This window comes from Pseudochaenichthys georgianus, chromosome 14 (genome assembly GCF_902827115.2).
Source record: "Pseudochaenichthys georgianus chromosome 14, fPseGeo1.2, whole genome shotgun sequence".
Taxonomy (NCBI): Eukaryota; Metazoa; Chordata; class Actinopteri; order Perciformes; family Channichthyidae; genus Pseudochaenichthys; species Pseudochaenichthys georgianus.
The window spans coordinates 32,128,223-32,149,622 of record NC_047516.1 but is presented as its reverse complement, the minus strand read 5'-3'; the positions used below and the strand labels follow the sequence as shown (position 1 = coordinate 32,149,622).

General features: G+C 41.4%; 1 protein-coding gene across 12 annotated transcripts; it reads left to right on the top strand.

Moving 5' to 3' along the window:
• The first annotated feature begins 15 nt into the window (after positions 1–15).
• aifm1 (apoptosis inducing factor mitochondrion associated 1) lies at positions 16–21,031 on the top strand. Of its 12 annotated transcripts, none has more exons than XM_034099764.1 (25): positions 16–245; positions 3,125–3,255; positions 3,366–3,474; positions 3,634–3,657; positions 5,226–5,480; positions 7,016–7,087; positions 7,717–7,797; positions 8,472–8,540; positions 8,641–8,697; positions 9,689–9,760; positions 10,386–10,448; positions 10,549–10,605; positions 11,076–11,194; positions 11,297–11,427; positions 11,658–11,748; positions 11,923–12,007; positions 12,086–12,162; positions 12,780–12,888; positions 12,993–13,100; positions 13,198–13,286; positions 13,372–13,512; positions 14,450–14,592; positions 19,864–19,988; positions 20,076–20,263; positions 20,585–21,031. In XM_034099764.1, the coding sequence occupies exons 1-25, from the start codon at positions 158–160 to the stop codon at positions 20,654–20,656; spliced, it is 2,556 nt and encodes an 851-aa protein (XP_033955655.1). In that variant the 5' UTR covers positions 16–157; the 3' UTR covers positions 20,657–21,031. The 12 variants fall into 12 exon arrangements, with proteins under 12 accessions (XP_033955655.1, XP_033955654.1, XP_033955653.1 ...); XM_034099763.1 differs by having other exon boundaries at positions 8,469–8,540; positions 10,389–10,448; XM_034099762.1 differs by having other exon boundaries at positions 8,469–8,540.
• Positions 21,032–21,400: the final 369 nt, after the last annotated feature.

The window sequence follows — 21,400 nt, the reverse complement described above, 5'->3', positions numbered from 1 at the left end:
TGACCTGTCTCTGGCCTTGGAGTGTGGCGCGGTGCTGCTAGTTGTCGGTCTCTCAGTGTGTGCTGGCTGTTGGATTTAATTTGTGCTAACTGTCTAGTGTTCCTGTCCGACAACTCCGCTAGTAATCTGGGGACCGTTACGGCGGAGCTGAGCAACAATGCTGAAATGTAGAACTGTATGGAAAAAGCTTGCACCACTTGCTAGAGCTTCCTCCACGCTCTGCCGGCAGAATGTGAGGAGAACAGGTAAGTTAACTAACTAGTGTTAGGTACACTAAATGTGTCCTTGTGAGAAATGCAAACACTCATTTCACGTGGCATGATATTGCACACTTACGACAGAATATTAAACCAGAGGGGGTCTTTTTTAGCTTAGTTTCTGTATGTTGACCTTCGTTTAGCTGTCACAAAGCTAACGTTAACTGGGCAAATGGCAACATTCAATGACATTTTTATAACTGGGTTAGCTCAGAGCATATCAGTCCATATATAAGCCGTCACCATAAGCCTGCTAGAAAACAGTGTTCAATGAATGAATAAGAAAAACACGTGTCATTGTCGCATTATTTTTGATTCATTGCTGGTTTGCATTATGCTTTTTACAGATACTACGCCATAGTTTGTAGCCTGTCATATTTAACCATGCTTGCATAAGCCGAATTTGTTGTTGATCACGTGATCGTCCAGTTTATTTGACCCTGAAATAATTGGCACAATGTAAAGAACAGTGTGCTTCATATTCAAGGATGAAGGAAGGCAGCTATTATAGCAGGTTTTCAGTGGTGTAAAGTAACTAAGTACTAGTCTGTAGCGAAGGACAATTTTGAGAGACTTGTACTTTACTTGAGTGTTTCAATTGTTTTGCTACTTTGTATTCTACTACAGTTCAGAGGTAATTACTAATTAGTGTACTTTTACTCCACTACATTTATTCAATGTATTTAGTTACTTTGCACATTTGATTCAAGGATGTGAAATATAATCAAGTCTTAAATCAGACTTTAGTTTCACCTGGAGTCATGTCCCATTTGAGAGTAATATATTAAACTGCTGGATTTGTATATCTCTTTTTTAGCTACAATCTGTTCATCACAGCTGGTGAAAGTGGTGCTGCTATTCATTACTTTATACATTGCTGCTGGATATTTAACTTACAACTATATAGCATAGTTTATTTCTTAGTTTATTTCTATCTTTATTTGCTAATAATCTGAATCTGTAAAGCAACTAGTAACTCATTCTGTCAAATGTAATGTAGTTGAGTAAAAGGTACAATATTGGCTTCCAAATTGTAGTAGAGTAGAAGTATAAAGTAGCATAACATAAAAAGACTTAAGTAAAGTGCAAGTACCCACATAATGTTTACTTTCCTACAAAACTTGAGTAAATAAATGTCACAACATTACACCACTGCAAAAAAGTAACATTCAACCAATTCTAAATAACCTGTCTCAGTCCTGAATATGATAAGTCAATAGTTCACATGTCCCGTTGTGCCCTAAATATGAAAAATAAACTTCAGTCTGGTATCATCCACGTGCAGTCTTTTTCACATGCCTAAATATGAATCATCAATGTTGGCCTACTTCCAGCCACCTGACATAATTTCTCTAATGCAAGTTTAACAACTCTTCACTAGATGCGTTAACATTCAGAACTTTAATTGATTTCCTCAGCCTGATTAACGTTTGCAGATTGGGCCCACAGGCTTTCAGTTTGACACCTACCGGTGTATATATACTGTAAGAGGAAAGTAGTTCATGAAAGAGATGATCAAAAAGAGGATTCAAGCCTGTAAACTTAACTGAAATTGTGTCTGCCTTTTTGTATCCATCTTAAACAAAAGCACAAGGATTATTAACCATACATTTTCCTGCTTACTCTTGATATGTAAACTAAGATATATTATGACCTTGCAGTCAGCAAAAATCCTGTAGTGAGACATGATTATACTATGAGCATTTCCAAAATACTTAAACATTTTGGAAATTGTTATCATTCTGATCTTAAATCAATCATTTTGGAAAGTGAGATGTTATTGACTGAATAATTAAGTTGAGCAAGTGTCAGTCATATAGCTGTCACCTCATCAACATAAACAATAATGGAGAGTGTCTCTATGGGAACAGACCAGCTTTAGTTTTTCACCTTACTCCACTTCCAAGATATCAGAATTGTGTACCTCTGGTTGGATGTAAACTACATTTTGTTGTCTTTGTTTTATGACAATAAAGTTTAATCTAATCTAAAAAAGATGGAAGCAATGAATGTGTTTTAATAAAATACAACACACATTTTTAGTCACCCTTTATTTTGAGTCATTTAGATGCTATGCAAAATGTATTCTAAAGGTCCTTACACACGATTTTCGGCCTCGATAGATGTCGGGCCACCGATTCGACATGTTGAATTGGTGGGCTGTCGGCCAAAGAAATCACTGATTGACTGTTCAGCTAGCGAATCAGTGCATGAGGAGCGAAACGGAAGTGAGGGACCCAAACAAACGATTAAGAAGGCAAATCTGAGATTTCATTTAACTCCAGCTCTCGACACCGGTTCGGGAAAGCCCCGTGAGCTTCTCGCTGTAGAGTGAAAATGGAACGCACACGCTATTTGTTGTTTGTTTATATCACGCAGTCTGTTCTTCTTCTCTCGGTTATCACGCAGTCTGTTCTTCTTCTCTCGGTTATCACGCAGTCTGTTCTTCTTCTCTCGGTTATCACGCAGTCTGTCTTCCGGTTGTTGCCTCTTTTGAATGACGAATACACACTACTGCCGCCTGCTGGTAAGGAGAGTTATTGCCACGCACGCATGCGCAGTTCGTACGTGCTTCTTGGCCGTCGGCTGAAGTCTTTGCGGTGTGTTCCAGTGCGACACATGGCCAAGACGCAAGAGGCGTGAGCCGACGTTCCGTCGGGACGCGTTCTTTGGTGTCAGTTTGGTGTGTAAGAGACTTAAAGGTCAGCTTCAGAGTGAAAATGTGACAAAAAGAATTGTAATCATAATTGTAGAGCCATGGTTTAAAACTCTTCCTATGGAGAAGTAAAGTACTGAAACCACGATTGACCTCTCTCTGTTTACTTTTGACCAATCTCAATGTCTGTTTTTCTCATTTTTGTTTTCAGCATTAAACAATGGCAGAACACCAGCATATGTGCCTGCGGCTCACATGTCCAGTGGGCCTGCAGGGGGAGGTCGTGCAAACCAGATGTATGTCCTTCTGGTTGGAGCAGCCTGCGTCGGGGGTGGAGTATACGTGAGTTGGTTTAGTCTGTCACAGGACATGCATTAAAAATCAGTGGAATTATCAGTGGAGGTCAGTGACGCAAATGCTGGTTGCTGACAACTTTTCTGTTTTTATCTCAGACATACCGAACTGTCAAGGGAGATGGCCAAAGATATGAGGAACGTATTGAAGAAATCTCCTCCCGACCAAATAAAACACAAGCCTCCTACATCCAGGCAGAGCCTCCTGGTGAGCATTTTATATTAACTGATTTTAAGTGATGATGAAACATTGACCTTTTACTTAATTCCCTAAACAAGTCCAAATACATTCCTACCCGAGCCTGGACATTTCACTGTGTGTTTGGTCACGATCAATTAAGAATTTCCCTGTTTTGTTTTCCTGTAGCTGTGGAAGCCACTGAGACAGAAGGTGAGTGTTTTCTCTTTAATTGCTGAGTAGATGTTTATTTTAAGATTGCTATATCAAACTCCAACTCTGTTAATAGGTAGTAAAACTTATTATATTTGCTACAATGAACAGAGAGCTTGTGCTTAAGCGACAACATTCTTACGAACAATGCCTGTAAAGGTGACTTGGTGTTGGGAGTATAGTTGAAGTCAGCTGACTCTGCACTGCATGGTGTAATTTCCTATTTTCCTACCACTAAAGAAAATGTATTTGAATCAGTTTTGCGCTGGTTCATGAAAGCCCTATTTTGAATTAAAGCAAAAAATGAATGTCTTATAAAGATAAATATTGAAAGGGGTTGAATAAACATGATTTCCGCAAGACTGAAAATTCTTTAGATATTTGTATTTTACTTTCTGATGCCTGTATGTGTGTCTTCCGCAGTGTGTTTGTGGGTACCCTGTAAATAACTGGTTTAAAATGTAAACAACTTCATTTAAACTCTGCTCTTAATCTTACATAACACAAATGTAATCGTGTTTAAAATTAATCTAACTAATAATGTCATAGTGTCTACTAGTAATGTCATAGAATTACTAACAAAGCACTTATATACTAATAAAGGACTGGCTTATCTAAAGCCAGTTGAGTAGCACTTGAAATGTTTTAGCTCTATGAAACCTGGGGCCTGTACTACGAAGCTGGTTCAACCTAACCTGGATATGTTTGAGTTAGCCGGTTGGCCTAATCCAAAACATACGTGCTCTGAATACAGCTGCTAACAGAAAAAGTGTTTGAATGCGTACATTAACAGGTTTATGATATCACTGCCCCGTCTAAAACACGATCTGACTTTAATCACATTTGACTCGAGTGTTTCGTCAACTTAATGTGTTGCTTAAAATAATACTTCTGCATACAGTATGTGACGCTGTGAGTGTTGCACGGCCAGATACGGCTCAGCTGACTCAGATAAGGAGATATATGATACATTATGAAGTGATATGCCGCGGACTGTACTTAATGTACTCTGATCCGGTTACTTATGTTGTGGCCGATATTTAAGTAAGCTTTCTTAACGCTAATGTTATAATAGTCAGATTGCTCTGAAGATGGAGGTGATATTCTATTAATGTTCACGTTCACACAGTCGGTGATTTTTGCCGGCCGTCTTTCCTGCGACGGCAGCTTTTCTGTATTTCCTTTCTCCTGTAATATGACTTGATAGCTTTAAACTCCGCACACTGAGCTCTGATTGGTCAGCAGGCGGTGCTTTCACTGAGTTGAGCTCTTAGCCTGCAACCTAACCTGGTCCCGACCAGGTTAGTCGCACAGCATAAGTTACCATGGAGATCTAGCCTGCTAAAAAGAGAACCAGCTTCGTAGGACCGGAAACCCAGAGTTTTCCCTGAAGTTATCCGGCTAAGCGAAAATCCTGCTTCGTAGTATACCCCCAGATGTACTTATATGATTCTGTTTTCTTCAAGGTTGTATCGTGTTGGTCGAACGCACTTATTGTAAGTCGCTTTGGATAAAAGCGTCAGCTAAATGCATTGTAATGTTTGTTATTCTGATCATTTCTCTGTCAGCCGTCCCTGAGCCAGAACCTGAAGCAGCCCCTTCATCAGGAGAGCCGAGCCCTCCAGTCGCTGACGTTGAAGCAGTGATCCCCACTGAGACAACTGAAGCCCCCACTGAGACAACTGAAGCCCCCACTGAGACAACTGAAGCCCCCACTGAGACAACTGAAGCCCCCCCTGAAACATCTGAAGCCCCCACTGAGACAACTGAAGCCCCCCCTGAAACATCTGAAGCCCCCCCTGAAACATCTGAAGCCCCCCCAGGTTGTCTGCATACTTTTCTATATCCTGACATGCATGCAGAACATGGGCCTCCTGTATAAAGAGTGCACTTGAACCAAAAATGAATAGGAGAATAGAAAACTTTAAAGCATGTGGAATATTGTGTGCTATACTCTGTGCACATAGAATACTTTAAAGAGAAATGTTGCCCCCAGCTGGAAAAGCCATGTTACTGCAACACAACAAAAGCAGGCTGTAAAACGCACCTGGGTCATTATGTGTCAGGTTTTTGTTTACATCGTAACCTTATGTAAATGCTATTTAAAACCAAAACACATTTCAGTCATATATATGCTGAATTTTAAGAATTACATAGTTTTTATTTTAGGGTTAAATATCTTCAAACATAAAGAGCCATAACATTTGGTAGGGCCACAGACATATGATGTTTAGCAGATCCAAATATTTGGAAAAACACAAGCGGATGTCAATATTTCCTGCTAAAAATCAGTGTTGGATTCATGTGCCACATTTCAAGAGTTCTAACAATCATAATCATAAGAGTTATGGCTTGAAATCCTGGGTTGCAATTTCTTCCTTTTTTATAAGATCCAAAAATGTAGACTTCTATAGGATTTCTATACATAACCAAAAAAGCCACACATATGTTGAGACGGAAGGACCCACCTGTCTGTGGGCTCCTCTTTACACCATGCTCATAACTGTCCCAAAAAGTAATGTATTACAAATCACATTTCTTGGTGATGACGTGTTTTATACAGGAGGCCCTCTAGATATTTGATACGTGTATTGTCTGTGAGTATTGTCTCTGTTTACTGCATGAACGGTGTCCTCTTGTGGCATGTGTTAATTTTGTATTCACCTTCTATTTAGTGACGCAGGTGGCCTGTTCAGTATTTCCTGTTGGGTTTAATTGACTTTTACCTTCATATTAACCCTTTACAGATTGAATACAACTTTGTACTCTCACACCTATGACTTCCATTCTCACCTGTAAATATTTCAGTTTTTGTGGGACAGTCGTTGGAGTTACAAATATCTTGGCTCCTAATTTGCTCTGATATATTTGTGATTTGAAATCGACCCTCCTTTCTGATGTTTTCTGTCAAAACGTGTGAAACGTTGTCTTGTGGGGTTGTAATGTTATATGTTGTGATGAGTGGAAGCTGGCCTTTGAGGTTAACTATTTCTTTACATCCTGTGTCCTAATTGCATAAAGTCCTCACAGCGGCTTCTAATTGAAACCGTAAGTCTTCAAACAGAATACAGGTTGTCCTACTGCTGAACGTCTGCGTGGTAAGACATGCTGAGTTATGATGAGCAGTGACATCTTCTTCTTATGTACGAACTCCATATTCTCCCTTATGCTAAAGCGTTTGCTCTGTGGAGGTTAACCACACACTGGGCAGCTTCCACTTGTTGTTGTGCAAGTGTGCATGCTCTGCATATTGTTCCCAGGGTGGATCGGAGGAAATGCATGGATCTTGTTGATCTTCCCCGTTAATAATCTTATAAACTCAATTTAATCTTAACCCGTTTATGGATTGCCCTAACAGCAGAGGAGCCAGTGGTCGAAGCCCCCCCAGAGGAGGCAGCAGAACCCCCTGCTGCTCCTGTAGTGGAGGAGGGTAAGACATGAGGACAAAAGATACTGTGATCTAATATATTCATTCATTCTATCTTGAATAATAGATACATTCTTAGTCCACGAACAATTTTCTCAACCGATCGATGAGTTAACTAAAGAGTTTCTCCATGAAGCACTTTGAAGCACAAAATAACACTTTAAATATGTTGCCTACCAGATAACTTTCTCATAAGTTTCTTGGAATTAAGTTATTAAACATAAAAACATATACTGTAGGAAAAAAGGGGCAGCCCTTTGTGTTGTTGGTATACAACAACCAGCAGCGATAGTGAACTGCTGTCAATAAATTGCAGTCTGTAAAGGACACGAGTGACAGTTTGAAGAGCCATGAGGCCCCGCCAAGCTGCTTCACAGAGCACTGTACACTTTAAAGTGTATTGATATTAATCGTGCTGTTCTACACTGCACATCCTTGTGTCCCTAGCCTTGTGTCCCTAGCCATACAAGGTCTATTTCCAAAAATACTTAATTGTAGAAGTATTTTGCTAGTGTTTAGATGCTTTTATCAGGCTATACATCATGGAGCTAAACTCTTATTCATGGTGACAACAACGATCATAACCAAGTCGCGGCTACCTGCATGATGTAACTGTGCCACTTTACTACCAGAACCATCAGCAGCAGAGCCAGTGGTAGAAGCCCCCCCAGAGGAGGCAGCAGAGCCCCCTGCTGCACCTGTAGTGGAGGAGGGTAAGAGAAGAGACAATACTCTGATTTCATTCATCGTATTGGAAAGATAATAAGGTGCCATTTAGTGCTTTCCTATCTGACCTGAGTCTGTAGACGATGACACCCTGCAGTTCATCTTAATGAAAATAACCCTACAGAGAAATAAAACTCGATTTTCTTTAGCCTTCCCTTGATCTGGGCTGTTAGTCTAGTTTAGAGAAGTCTCGTACTGAAATCTCACACACTCACATTGTTGAAAGCAGCTATATACTTAGGCATATTTCTTTACGTTAACAAACTTTAAGAAAACCAGAACTCTTTGCTCCAATTCTCACTCACATTCTCACCGCGGGTTTCCCCAGCAACAAGTCACATGACACCGCCACAAACAGACCCAATCAAGTCAAAAGTTAAAAAAGGTTAATTATCTGTTGGGTCGTTTTCAAAATGTTTTCATATACATATAAAAACAATGCCCTGTGAAATGACTTTGCAGGTCATTTAGCGACTGCAGCATTCCTTGCGCAATATTGGACGAATTTAAAACATTGTTCCTCAATACCGCTTAGTCACTGAAACGCAAAAAATATAGGGGCTTTGTTAAAAAAATATTCAAGTTACCCTGTAAAGATGTCCTAACGATATTATCAGTAATTCACACCAGTCATTCTGTAACTCTGCCACTATACTAGCAGAACCATTCGCCCCCTCTGAGCCCCCCCCAGCCGAGCTAACCGAGCCCCCTGCAGCTGTTGAGGAGAGCGGTAAGCAGCCTCAGTCTGACCTCTGCATGGAACCAGTACATTTACCGCCTGTGAGGGTTTGTGTTCTCTTAACCGGTTGTTGCTCCGGTTACACTAACAGAACCTGCAGCAGCAGCAGAGCCCGCCGAGCCTCAGCCTGAAGCTGTGGCAGAGAGCGGTAAGACCAGCGAGAGGACGGAGCGGGAAGCGCTTTTCCCATTTCAAAGACTTTCTCTCCTATTTCTTGTTTTAGCATTTATCCCTCATTCCAGCTCTTCCCCCGGCCTGTTTTGTGTTTTACATTGTTTGGGTACTGGTACTGGTAAAGGTGAACACACGAGTAACATGTTAAGGATGTTTTATACAGGAGGCTGCATGAACCTCGACCTCGGTGCAGACACTAACACTATTTCCCATTTAGTTAATTTCAAACACCTTCTCTCCTGTGTATTGTTTTAGTATTCATCCCTCATTACAGATCTCCTCGCTGCTGTTTCTTTTATGTTTACACTGTTTGGTACTGGTACTGGTAAAGGGTAATGCACATGAGGATTTGTTAAGGATGTTTTATACAGGAGGCAGCTGCAGTTGATTGCATGAACTTTGACTGCGCCCTCTTGGTGCATGTATCACTTTGTACTTAGTGATGCATCCTCTAACCTTAACCCTTTTCAGTGTCAGTAGATCTTTGGGCCCTCGCACACACTCACCTCGTTCTGAAATGGTTCTGTGGGATACAGTCGTTAGAATTGTCAGTATTTATTACAAATATCTTGGCTCCTGTTGGCTTTGTTATATTTGTGATTTAGAATGTATTCCTTCCTCTTAAGACTGTTTCCAAACTAACTAAGTGATAATATTGTTTCTAAGTGGAAGTTGCCCTTTAAGGTGGATATTGTGTTTTACCTCTAAACATATTGTTTTTGTAATGCTGTGTCTCGGGGGTAAAAAGTCTTTACAGCAGAGAAAAGAAACCGTACAGAAGTTATAACTCCTTACTCTTTTCGATGTACGTCTCTGTCGAGGTCACCCACACATCGGGCAGCTTCCACTTGTGACTAGTGTGCATGCTCTGCCTAGTGTTCCCAGGGTGAAGCGGAGGAGGTGCATGTATCCGACGGTCCTCCCCTTTTTAATAACTGAACCCGTACTATTGATCGCCCTAACAGCAGCAGAGCCAGTGGTAGAAGCCCCCCCAGAGGAGGCAGCTGAACCCCCCGCTGCTCCTGTAGTGGAGGAGGGTAAGACATGAGATGAGAGGACACTCTGATCTAATTCATTTATTAAAAAAATGACGAGTTGCCATTCACACTTCTGCTTTCCCATTTGACAGCAGTCTGTGCAGTAGATAACACCACAGCTCAGATAAAGAGTAACTAAGGGTTTATTTCAACTTCAACCCTATTTTCCTAATGGGGACAACCATTTAGCAGATTGCAGCCATTACGGCTTAAGCTGTCTGCAGTACAGAGTCAATGTGTGTACTCTCAAATGGATTGTTTTTGCCACTGAAGAGTTCAGATTCCTTTTTTATAAGTGTCTCACAGCTTTATGGAAAGGACCCTGCAGAAGAGTTTTTCATTGCTGTCTTTCCGGCTACAAGTCACATGACACAATGACAAACATTTATTTCTCTCAAGGGTTCTTTTACATAATTATGTCAGACGCATGTAACAACACTCTTGCCACAAGTGATTACATTGCAGCTCATATAGCCGCTGCAGCATTCTCGATTCGGACTAGTTAAAAACAAAAACATGGTAAAATAGGGTCCATAGTAATCGTTTGTTATCATTGAATGCATATTGTAGATAATATCTCTTGTGCATAATCAGAGGTCATTATGTAACTCTGCCACTATACTAGCAGAACCCTCTGAGCCCCCCCCAGCCGAGCTAACCGAGCCCCCTGCAGCTGTTGAGGAGAGCGGTAAGCAGCCTCAGTCTGACCTCTGCATGGAACCAGTACATTTACCGCCTGTGAGGGTTTGTGTTCTCTTAACCGGTTGTTGCTCCGGTTACACTAACAGAACCTGCAGCAGCAGCAGAGCCCGCCGAGCCTCAGCCTGAAGCTGTGGCAGAGAGCGGTAAGACCAGCGAGAGGACGGAGCAAGAAGACACTGACACTATTCCCCATTGTGTTCATTTCAAACACCTTTCCTCCTTTTCATTGTTTTTAGCATTCATTTCAGATCTTCTCCCTGCCTGTTTTTGTGTTTATGAATTGTTTGGGTAATGATAAAGGTCAACACACATGAGTAACATGTTATGGATGGTTCATACAGGAGGCAGCATAAGCCTCGACTGCCCTTTCGGTGACACTATTTCCCATTTTGTTAAATTTCCCTTCTTTTTATATTTGTAACTTTTTGTCATTGCAGCTCGTTGGTGTATCCTCACATTGTTTTGCTACTCGTAATGATAAAGGTTACAATCTCACTCACATTAACTTTTTCCATTTCTTTTTCCATTGACTCCTTTCAGGTGTATTTGTGTGTCGTGATGAGCATCTAAGAATATGGACTGACTGTTTCTCTCTCTCTCATTCACACTCCAGGAGACTCTGCAGCTGCCTCTCTCAAGGTCCCCTCACACGCCCCCTACCTCCTGATTGGAGGAGGTACCGCCTCCTTCGCTGCCGCCCGGTCTATTCGAGCCAGAGACCCCGGTGCCAAGGTCAGCATTCAGTTCATCATTTACCTTGTTGTTCCTCAATTACAGTTGTTGCTTTTTCCTCATGTACTCTATCTGGCCTTTTACATGTATTCTTGCCACCAGGTGCTGATTGTGACTGAAGAGCCAGACGCTCCATACATGAGACCTCCTCTTTCCAAAGAGCTGTGGTTCTCTGATGACCCCAGTGTGACGGAAACACTGCGTTTCAAGCAGTGGAATGGAAAGGAAAGGAGGTGTGTTCCCTGTGGTTTCCCTGTGCCTTCCTTACAAGCTGTCTCTCTGCGGTGATACGTGGTCATTACAATCTGTGTCTTACTGTGACATCTCTTCACTTTCATCTAAAACAAGGCGGTCATTCGGAGTACTAAACTCTGTATACTGACTTCCCACTGTACATTTGTGTTGTCATTTTATATATAAATATGTTCTAAGACGGTTATACCTTTTGTGTTTCCTTTGCCAGCATCTTCTTCCAGCCACCATCATTCTACATCACTGCAGAGGAATTGAGTAGTGCAGAAAATGGCGGAGTGGCCATTCTCACAAACAGAAAGGTTTGCTCTATTTGTTTTCCTTCCACAATCAGAAACTAGGATATGCTGATGTGTTGATCCGTTACAGTACACCAGAGATAGCAGTATTTACACCAATGGGATTTATGTTATTAATTGAAATGTACCTTTTCAGTGTATTGCGATTTCTGTCCACAATGTCTTCGTCTGTTTTAGGTGGTTCACATGGACGTGAGAGGAAACAAAATCAAACTGGACGATGACACTGAGATTTCATACGACAAGTGTCTGATTGCTACTGGTAAGCCTCTTCAAAATGCATTTATTACCATGAGTGGGTTTAAACCTGGTGCAAGCTCATTTGAACTCTTTGCTTCAGGTGGTGTGCCAAGAAATCTCCAGGTCATTGAAAGAGCAGGAGAGGAGGTGATGCAGAAGACAACGTTGTTCCGCAAGGTCAGTGTCGCCACAAGGGGGCGATGACTTAGTTTCAGCCCTGGAAGGTCTGCGTAATTGAATGAGACACAGACACATTTTAGTTATGGGAGTTAAAGTGAAGATGGACCTTGTGGAGAAATACTCACAATACTTTTTTTGTTTAACTTTATAAAAATTTAAAAACAGCAGGAAATGCAGATGCTTGCCCAGCTAATGTAATACCTTAATTGGCTGCATTTGGTTCAACATTTCCATTAGTTGTCCCACTATTTCTTATGGTTCAATACTTGCAGTATGATTTAATCTGCTGGAACATCTTACCCATGCTGGCTCCAACACTATCACTTAACTTCAAACATTTACTCTAAGCTGTTACTTAGGCTAATTGTCAGTCTAAAGTATCTATGTATTTTTACTTTTGTTGGTTTTGGTTGCATTGTCATTGGACTAATGTTTCATTATCATTCAATTTGATTATTTTTGCTTTTAATTCAAATGTTTTAATAATTGTTCCTGTTTATTTGCTGATCTTTAGAACTATTTTAAGTCCCAAGTTTTTGTCTTGGTAACTGTGTGGTATATCACTACCACAGTAAAAAATGTATATTTTAAATACATGTTGCTGTATTCTGCAGATCGAGGACTTCAAAGAACTTGACAAGGTCTCCCGAAACGTCAAATCCATCACTATCATCGGAGGTGGATTCCTGGGCAGTGAGCTGGCCTGTGCCCTCGGCAGGAGATGTAAGACGGCTGGACGAGATGACAAATGACAAATGACAGACCTATATAACTTCTGAAGTTCTCTGTTTGATTACTCAACCGTATCCTCGTTATCCCTTCTGTAGCATCAGAGTTTGACCTGGAGGTGATACAGATGTACCCTGAGAAAGGCAACATGGGAAAAGTCTTGCCTGAGTATCTGAGCAACTGGACAACAGAAAAAGTCAAGAGCGGTTCGTGTCCCTTTGTCCAACACCCTGAGAAAAACCTAAAAGATTCTAATCTACTCATTTCTTCTTTTACTAAATATTGTTCCCTTTGCCTTTCTAGAGGGTGTGAAAATAATCTCAGAAGCTTTGGTGAAATCTGTGGTCTCCAAAGATGACCAGTTAGAAATCCAGCTGAAGGATGGCCGATTGGTATGTCCAGGTTTTCACATGGAAATACCATAGCAATCCAGGAAGTGACTTATTATTTACTGATATCTCTTGCTTCACCGTGCAGGTTAAAACGGACCACATCGTGGCAGCTGTTGGCCTGGAGCCCAATGTGGACCTTGCCAAGTCAGCAGGTCTGGAGGTGGACTCCGACTTTGGAGGCTTCCGGGTCAATGCAGAGCTGCAAGCTAGATCCAACATTTGGGTGGTAAGTTAATGATCAGAAGTATTCCAGTAGTGGTCATTAAGATTATGACTTTCTGAAAGTGACCCCACATTCCAATTTGAACAATATCCTATCTTTAAAAAAGCTGGGACTCGTGATGAGTGGACAGACTTCTAGTTGATTAAAGGATACATCCAGGCTTCTGTCGAGTTTTTGGGTCTTAGTTGAAAAATACTACTTTGATCGATAAGACGCAAGCGGTTAAGAAACCAAAACCTTTTTACAACAGGCCTCTTCTCTTAAAAGATGGTGGGAATATACTTCTATCATTAATTTAAAAAATATATAATGACTACAAGGAAAAATACAAAATGAGCAGAACAACAATGTCATAAGAACAATACTGGGAAAATGTATACTTGCTTTTTAAATGTTTACACACATCAAGTAATAAATAGACAGTGCAAATAGATGGACTTTATTCATGCTGACTGAATGACTTCTGTGCACACTTCTTGAAAACGATTTAAAGTGACTATCTTGCATGATAGGGATCAGAAACTCATTTTTATACTTCTGTTGATTTAGATCAACTATGAGAAACGGTATTTGTCGTGTGCTTTTTCAATCGGACAAACATTTATTTCAACACGGCAATGCTTTTGGTTCCCCACTGGTAATGAGTTGAAAAGAAAAAATTAAAATAAATATATAATAATACATAAAAAAATCCTAGAAACACAGCGATTGTTGTATCAGACACTTTTAATGAGTTGAAAGAGGGAAAAAAAACTAAAAAAATCAAAGATTTTAAATATTCACAGGAAAAACCAAATGTACTGTGCCCGAAATATGAGTTGTTCAGTCGTATCTTTGATCACAGTTTCCCCTTCAGGCAGACTCGGGTAACAATGCACCTCTGTAGTAGTAGAGTTAGATATTTGAGTCCATCTCCTAAATCCTTTGTCTCTGGATTCAGGCGGGAGATGCTGCGTGCTTCTACGACATCAGGCTGGGCCGCAGACGGGTGGAGCACCATGATCACGCCGTGGTGAGCGGGAGGCTCGCAGGGGAGAACATGACCGGAGCCAACAAACCATACTGGCATCAGTCCATGTTCTGGTGAGTGAGGGCTACTCCCCATGTCCTGCTACTAATGCTAACACAGGGTTATCATGGGTCACACATTCAAAGCATTTTGCATACGAGAGCTGCAAGCCATGAGAGCAGCTCTAAATGGAAATGAGGGAGAAAGCGTGGTTCAGTCTGAATTGTTGAATGCACGGGTCCAGATCCATGGAATACACATGCGGCCACTGTGGCAGCATGTACAAGTCTACAAACGATTCAGATTAAACCCTTTAGAAGTCAGATGGACATGCATGATTGCCTTCAAGTCTTGAATACCATTAAGTTCTAAAATATTTAAATCTCCTTTAGAGGACATTAGTAGGGTTTTTTTTCTTTACTCAGCCTCTTAAATGTACCATCTCTCTTAAACACCTACCAGATATTCGGGGAGATCCCAAAACTTGAAGTACAGTGTGGAATATGGCCCGCACTACGCGGATAAATGATACGAGTGCATGTTTTTAACAGCTGGTGAAATATGACACACTGCTGACATCATGGGTTCCCTTCAGTCCCAAAGAAATCACAGGACCAGGAGTCAAATAGCTGTGACTTGTGCACCAGCAGATGTGGTCAGATGATGTTCCTCTGAATGGCTGTGAAATGTGTCTGCAGAACGACGCTGCTGCAATGCCTCCTGGGTATCACACGCATCACCTCTTTAATTCAGCAGCAGTGCACAGTTTGTTTATTTAAATGCAGTTATGATATTGTTTGCCTTTTTTAAGGGGACCCAGAGTTTGGGTCAAAAGTGTGGGATCATGGGAGTTTTAGTTTTTACCACCATTGACTCCAACGATGCGTTAAATATCAAACACATTGACGGTGAAGTACTACATGTGAAATCCAACATACAATACAACACATTTCTGATACATTTTAAATGGTTAAACTTGCTATTGTAACAAAGTCTGTAACTTTACTGTCCTTTTATATGGATGAATATGTTGGTGCAAGAAAACATACTGAAGTTCTTATGTACATTATCTGTCTCTGTTGCTAACCTAGCACAACATAAAAAGCCCATCATCTGCCCTACAGTAACACAGCATGTGTTCTCTGTGAGCTTCTGAAATCTGTGTTGTAGTAGAACCTTTATTTATCCAGGGAAATCAATTGAGAACAAATTCTTGTTGTACCCTTAATCAAACTTGATCCAGGTCACAAAGGTTCTGTGTTGGGTCCTTACATTTGTGGGAAATAAGCCTTTGAATTTGATGAAGGTTTGGAAACCCCGTTGAAGCCTTTAGCATAAGTGTTAGCACAGCAGCACTGAAACAGGTTTACAAAAATGTTTCAATAGCCTTAGGTTTGAATATTGATTTAGTGCGCAGGCTCTCAGAATGACCGCAGCAAGTCATTTGTTAAAGAGCAACTTGCAGGTTTTACTAGATTTATTCCTAACCTTGCCTGAAAATTACAATAAAAAAAAAAAAAAAGTGAATGCAGGATTTGATATGTTTTACGGGACATAAGGGCAGGAATTCAGAGGGGAAGGAGCCGTTTTGAGCTCTGCTACTAAAAACTGCTTTTTTTTTTTTTAAACTTCATATTACAACTTTCTCGGACTCCTTCTCTGCCCAATCCGCGGTGGTAGTTGGTAGTTGGTTTGAGCGGTTGTGATTCAGTGAGCTGGTATTTTTTCAGTAATTTTACATTGCATGTCACCATCTGTAAGCATGGTGAGCCTGTCAGGACATCGAGTCCACAGTTTCCCTAACAGGAAAAGGACCGAGCTAGCTTCGTTCCTTCCTGGGTGCGAGGTGCATCCACCTCCCTGCAGCACATACTCTCCACAGCTGAAGCCTATCGAACAAAACGTTTATCAGGAAACCGTATTACATCTCTCTCCCCCCCTTCGTTCCTCTCTCTCCCCCCCTTCATTCCTCTCTCTCCCCCCCTTCGTTCCTCTCTCTCTCTCCCCCTTCGCTCCTCTCTTTCTCTCTCTCTCTCTCTCTCTCTCTCTCTCTCTCTCCCTCCGGTACACAGCACCGTAAGACGTAGTGTTTTCAAATTAGGTAACGCGAGATACGGCTGATACTTGCGCATTAGTTTCAGTTATGGATCAGTATCAACAGTCCTGCCAGTAACGTTACTATATTATCAATACTACTTTAGTTATAGCCTGATATATGATCGCTCACTTTACAATGTTGTGATGTGACGTTAGCTAACATTAACTGTAGCTAACGCCGGTCACTCAGCAAGACAGCTGCCCAGTTCTCCACTGGTTCTCCTCACACCACAGCTCCATTTCTCGCCGATGGCCGTTATTTCTTCTAATCCTTGGCTGCTCCTGGTCTCTTGGACGCCTAGCAGGCTCATCATTCTGAGGCTGTGGTCCGTCATATGCATATGATTATACATTTTCAACCTCTTCTGTGTCAAAACTAGCATTGTGAACCATGTTTATTAATACGTTAGACCGGCCGCTCTCCCATGTGACGTCACACGCGGGTGGTCTTTTTTTATGCGGAAGTAAAAACGTCTTACAAAAACGACGCCAGATATCACTGTAGTGTATATTTATCTATATCTTTTGAAAATCTAGTGTCTGCATCATTTTCCTACACATGTATTCACTGGGGTCTCTAACCTGCAAGTTGCTCTTTAAAGAGCCTGTGACACGGTTTTCCCCCATCATCCAAACCCATCAATTTGAGTACATATCGTCCCCTTGAAAACCGTTACTGAACTGATTTTGGATATTTGTACTTTGATAACCATTAATCTGCCTTCAATGTTGACAATTTTCTGGATCTTCTCGCGGATTCTTCAAATCCCGCCAAATGATGGGTGACGTCATTGCGGGCACAGCGCTCCAGCTGCACCGTCCAGGATCCCAGCATCTGCATGTAAACCTTTATATATATACAGTCAGATGTAAACGCACGACGGCGCACACAGCAGCAAGCTCAGACAGCGATGACAGGTTAATGTTGAACGTGTCTGAGAGCTCATATGAGGCTGAGGGATCGGTTTATGTTGTATCTGTTAGAAGTTTAGGAATGAGGTGCGTCAATATGGGCGATCATACGGTCATGTAGCCAGTGGTGGAATGGGACTACAAATCATCCCGGGACTCTCGACCGGCCCACTTCGGTACCGCTAGTAAATTGTCAACGGGGGGAGTGGGGGATGTCAGGGTGCTGTAGATAGTAAATGTAAATATGTAAATATTTGTGTCACTGCATCCTGGTAAAATACAAATATAATGTATAATGTCTGTGTCTTTGACATTAGCGCTGCTAGCCACCTGTGCCCTGTACTACGAAGCCAGTTCAACAGACCCTGGATATGTTTGAGTAACAAACAAACTAACAACAAACTAACAAACGAGATCTCGCTAAGCGGTCCTACGACGCTGGTTATCAACTCGGTAAATCAAGCCAGGGTTTCTCTCTCCAGCTGAGAGCGCGTTCACGTCTAAGACACGAGTGGATCTGACTTTAATTACATTTGTCTCGAGTGTTTCGTCAACATAATGTGTTAAATAATACTTCTGCATACAGTCTGTGACACTGTGTTGCACGGCCAGATGAGGCTGGAGAAGCTGACTCAGATCAGGAAATATATGATATATTATGATATTATATGATCGATGATCTGATTGATGATGTAATATGAATGATAAGTGCGACACGTCGGCGTCTTCTCTGCATACGGCAGTTTAAACTGTATTTCCTTTATCCTGTAATATGACTTGAGAGATTTAAACTCCGCACACTGAGTTGATCTCTTTTCTATAGACGCCGGAGGCGGGCAGCGTCAGGTAAAATAAGTTATTTAGCCTTCTCAAACCTGAGCCTCACGCGCCGCCTATGGGGGATGTGCTAGTTACTTATCCGACCGGCCCACTTCGGTACCGGCCCATCGGGATTCGTCCCGATGGCCAGTCCGCCACTGCACCCAGCCCACGTAAACTGTCAACGGGGGGAGCCTCGCTGCGGGGAAACGGTGGACCTAGTGTCCCGATCGGAGTGGGAATAATAATAATAATCCGTGGATTTTATCCATTAATTTCCCCAACATTGTGGTAAAAAAACACACGTTTAATCCATGTTGTTGGTGTACTACTACAACTACAAAAAGCATCGGTTTGTTTTCTCATCAGGAAATGCAGACCGGCTCAAACAAACGATCATTTAATGTATCATATGTTCGCCGAATTGACATGAAAGCACTAATAAATGTAGTTTCATCCACTTGAGTTTACAACTACAAAAATAAACGATTTGTTTTGATATCACATCCGACGGGAGGAAATTCAGCAGCTCTCACTCCCGATTTTTAATCCTAATGTAATCATCATCTTCACCACGATCATTTATGTTTATGTCGCCGAATTGACATGAAAGCACTGACAAATACTTCATTAAAACGTTATTAACGTGCCTAATATCAGTAATTCACCATTTCTACGTATGACAACACACTTTGTCCGTGTTTGGCTCTCGAAGCGTTCCCGCATTGACGTCACTTCCGGCTTCCCCCAAAACTTCAAAATGAGTGAAGGACTTTGCCCGCGATGTTCGAAATTATTGATATTTAACGGAACGGTATCGCTTTTTCTTTTTTAAACTGACGGTTCGAGATTACTAGTAGCCCAATATTTCATTGCACAACAGTTGTTGGGATGCTGTCACAGGCTCTTTAAGGGACATCCTTTGTGCGGTGTTGGTGAGGGGGTTATCACCAATTTCACATTTTGTGTGTGTGATGAGCTGTGTGCGATATACAAACAGTTGAAGCTGTTTTGACAGTTATAAATCTAAAAGTTTCTTTCGGTGGAGGATAAACTTCAGCAGAACTATTTTAACAGAAGTTTGCACAATCGTTTTTTATTTGCTTAGAAAAAGTAGCATGTTTAACTCATGTGTCAACTCCTCGTGGCTCCATCTCAGAATGAGTCAGCCGTCTGAGGGCACCGGTTTACAGTCAGACTCACACATTGAGACGTTTCTCAGTGTAGCTAGATCCAAAATGAAACTGAAACTCAAACAGCTTTCAGTAGATTCTGCATTGTTGGAGGACAAAGTCACTGCAACCCCCGACAAATCGTTCTCGGCCATAACTTAAGATCACGTACTTATTGTGAGACTTTCCGACAAATACCAAATGGGATAAATGATGAAGGGAGGATATTTTAGATTATGGAGCCTTTTAAAAAAACAAAAACTGCAACTTGGAGAATGCTTCTTGATCTGAAATCTTTGATTTAACTTCTTCATCAATATGTTTCCCAATGTCCTTTTCTCTCAGGAGCGACCTTGGGCCTGATGTGGGCTACGAGGCCATTGGGATCGTTGACAGCAGCCTACCAACAGTAGGAGTGTTTGCCAAAGCCACTGCCAAGGATACGCCTAGAGCTGCCACAGAGCTGTCAGGTATTTCAGAAGTATTAATCAAATATAAAAAAACTGAATTTGAGGAACCACGCTAAGATTAAGGTTTACCCATTTCATGTATGACAGGAACTGGAATCCGGTCAGAGAGTGAGACAGAAGACACAGCCACCAGCCCAGTGGCCTCCTCCACGCCCGCTCCCTCTGGATCCCACAAAGACGAGTACGGAAAGGGAGTCATCTTCTACCTGAGGGACAAGGTGGTGGTGGGCATCATCCTGTGGAACGTGTTCAACAGGATGCCCATCGCTAGGAAGGTACGTCACTGTTAGAAAAATGCTTTGTCTTATAAGGATTTAAAATCTTGTTCAGCAAATCGGCAACCTAATTTGTCTATAGTCGCCTTTTAAAAATATATATATATATACTGCTTCTTTCTTTACCATGGTGTACGTACAGCATCTGCTATTTGTTTTTTTATTGTGAGATACTTGTAAGATACTTAGTTATCTTTTTTAAGTCTTTTCTCTTAACTTTTTCCGCACTAAACTTCTGCTGTTGTAATAATGTACATTTCCCCCTTGCGGGACAAACAAAGGAGTTCTGATTCTGATTGTGTTCTGTAAATCTTTTTGTAGATCATCAAGGACGGAGAGGAACACTCAGATCTGAACGAAGTTGCCAAACTGTTCAACATCCACGACGATTAAGATGAAAGCAGGGAGAGTTACGTTTCATGTTAAAACTGAACTTTGGCAGGCATTGCCTCACTCCTGAAGACACAACCGATCACACAAGAAAAAACAACGGCATTCATGTAAATGATGTCATGTCGCTGAAATGCGTTTCATAAATGTGAATTTCTGTGTTTCACCTGTTTGCGCTTCTTTTTCTATCCAGGAAAAATTATTGTCTTCTTTTCCACCCAAAAAATGTGCTCATGTTTAGAAAAAAAACCAGATGTGATGTGCCAGTAGTGTCATACCAGTTGGAACAAATGCTGAGCGTGGAATATTGTTTTTCTGTGTGTGATCAGAGCAGCTCGTCGTGAGAGAAGCTGCAATAAAGGCTATTTTTAAATTGGAGCGATCCCATTATTCTTATTTTGCTCGCAGATAGTAACTCTGATGACGGATCAGTTGAAGGGCATTCTGCGCTCTGTGTGCTTGAGCTCATCTGTCCTCGAGCATTTTCATCATTGCGAGCTGTTTTGAAAACTGACTTCAGTCATTCATGTGACCTACAGTGATTGCACCATTTAACATGGAGAGAGATGATGTTAAAGGTCTACTGTTGCCTCAGTAAAAGCACTGTACTCCGGCAGTTGTATAAAGGGCACCTGACATGTATGTCTACATTTCACAGTTTATTTAATTAAGCAAATGTGTGCTCCAACAACTTGGCCTACTTATCCTGTCCGGAGGTAAAGATGTTCAAGCATGCAGAAACATTGC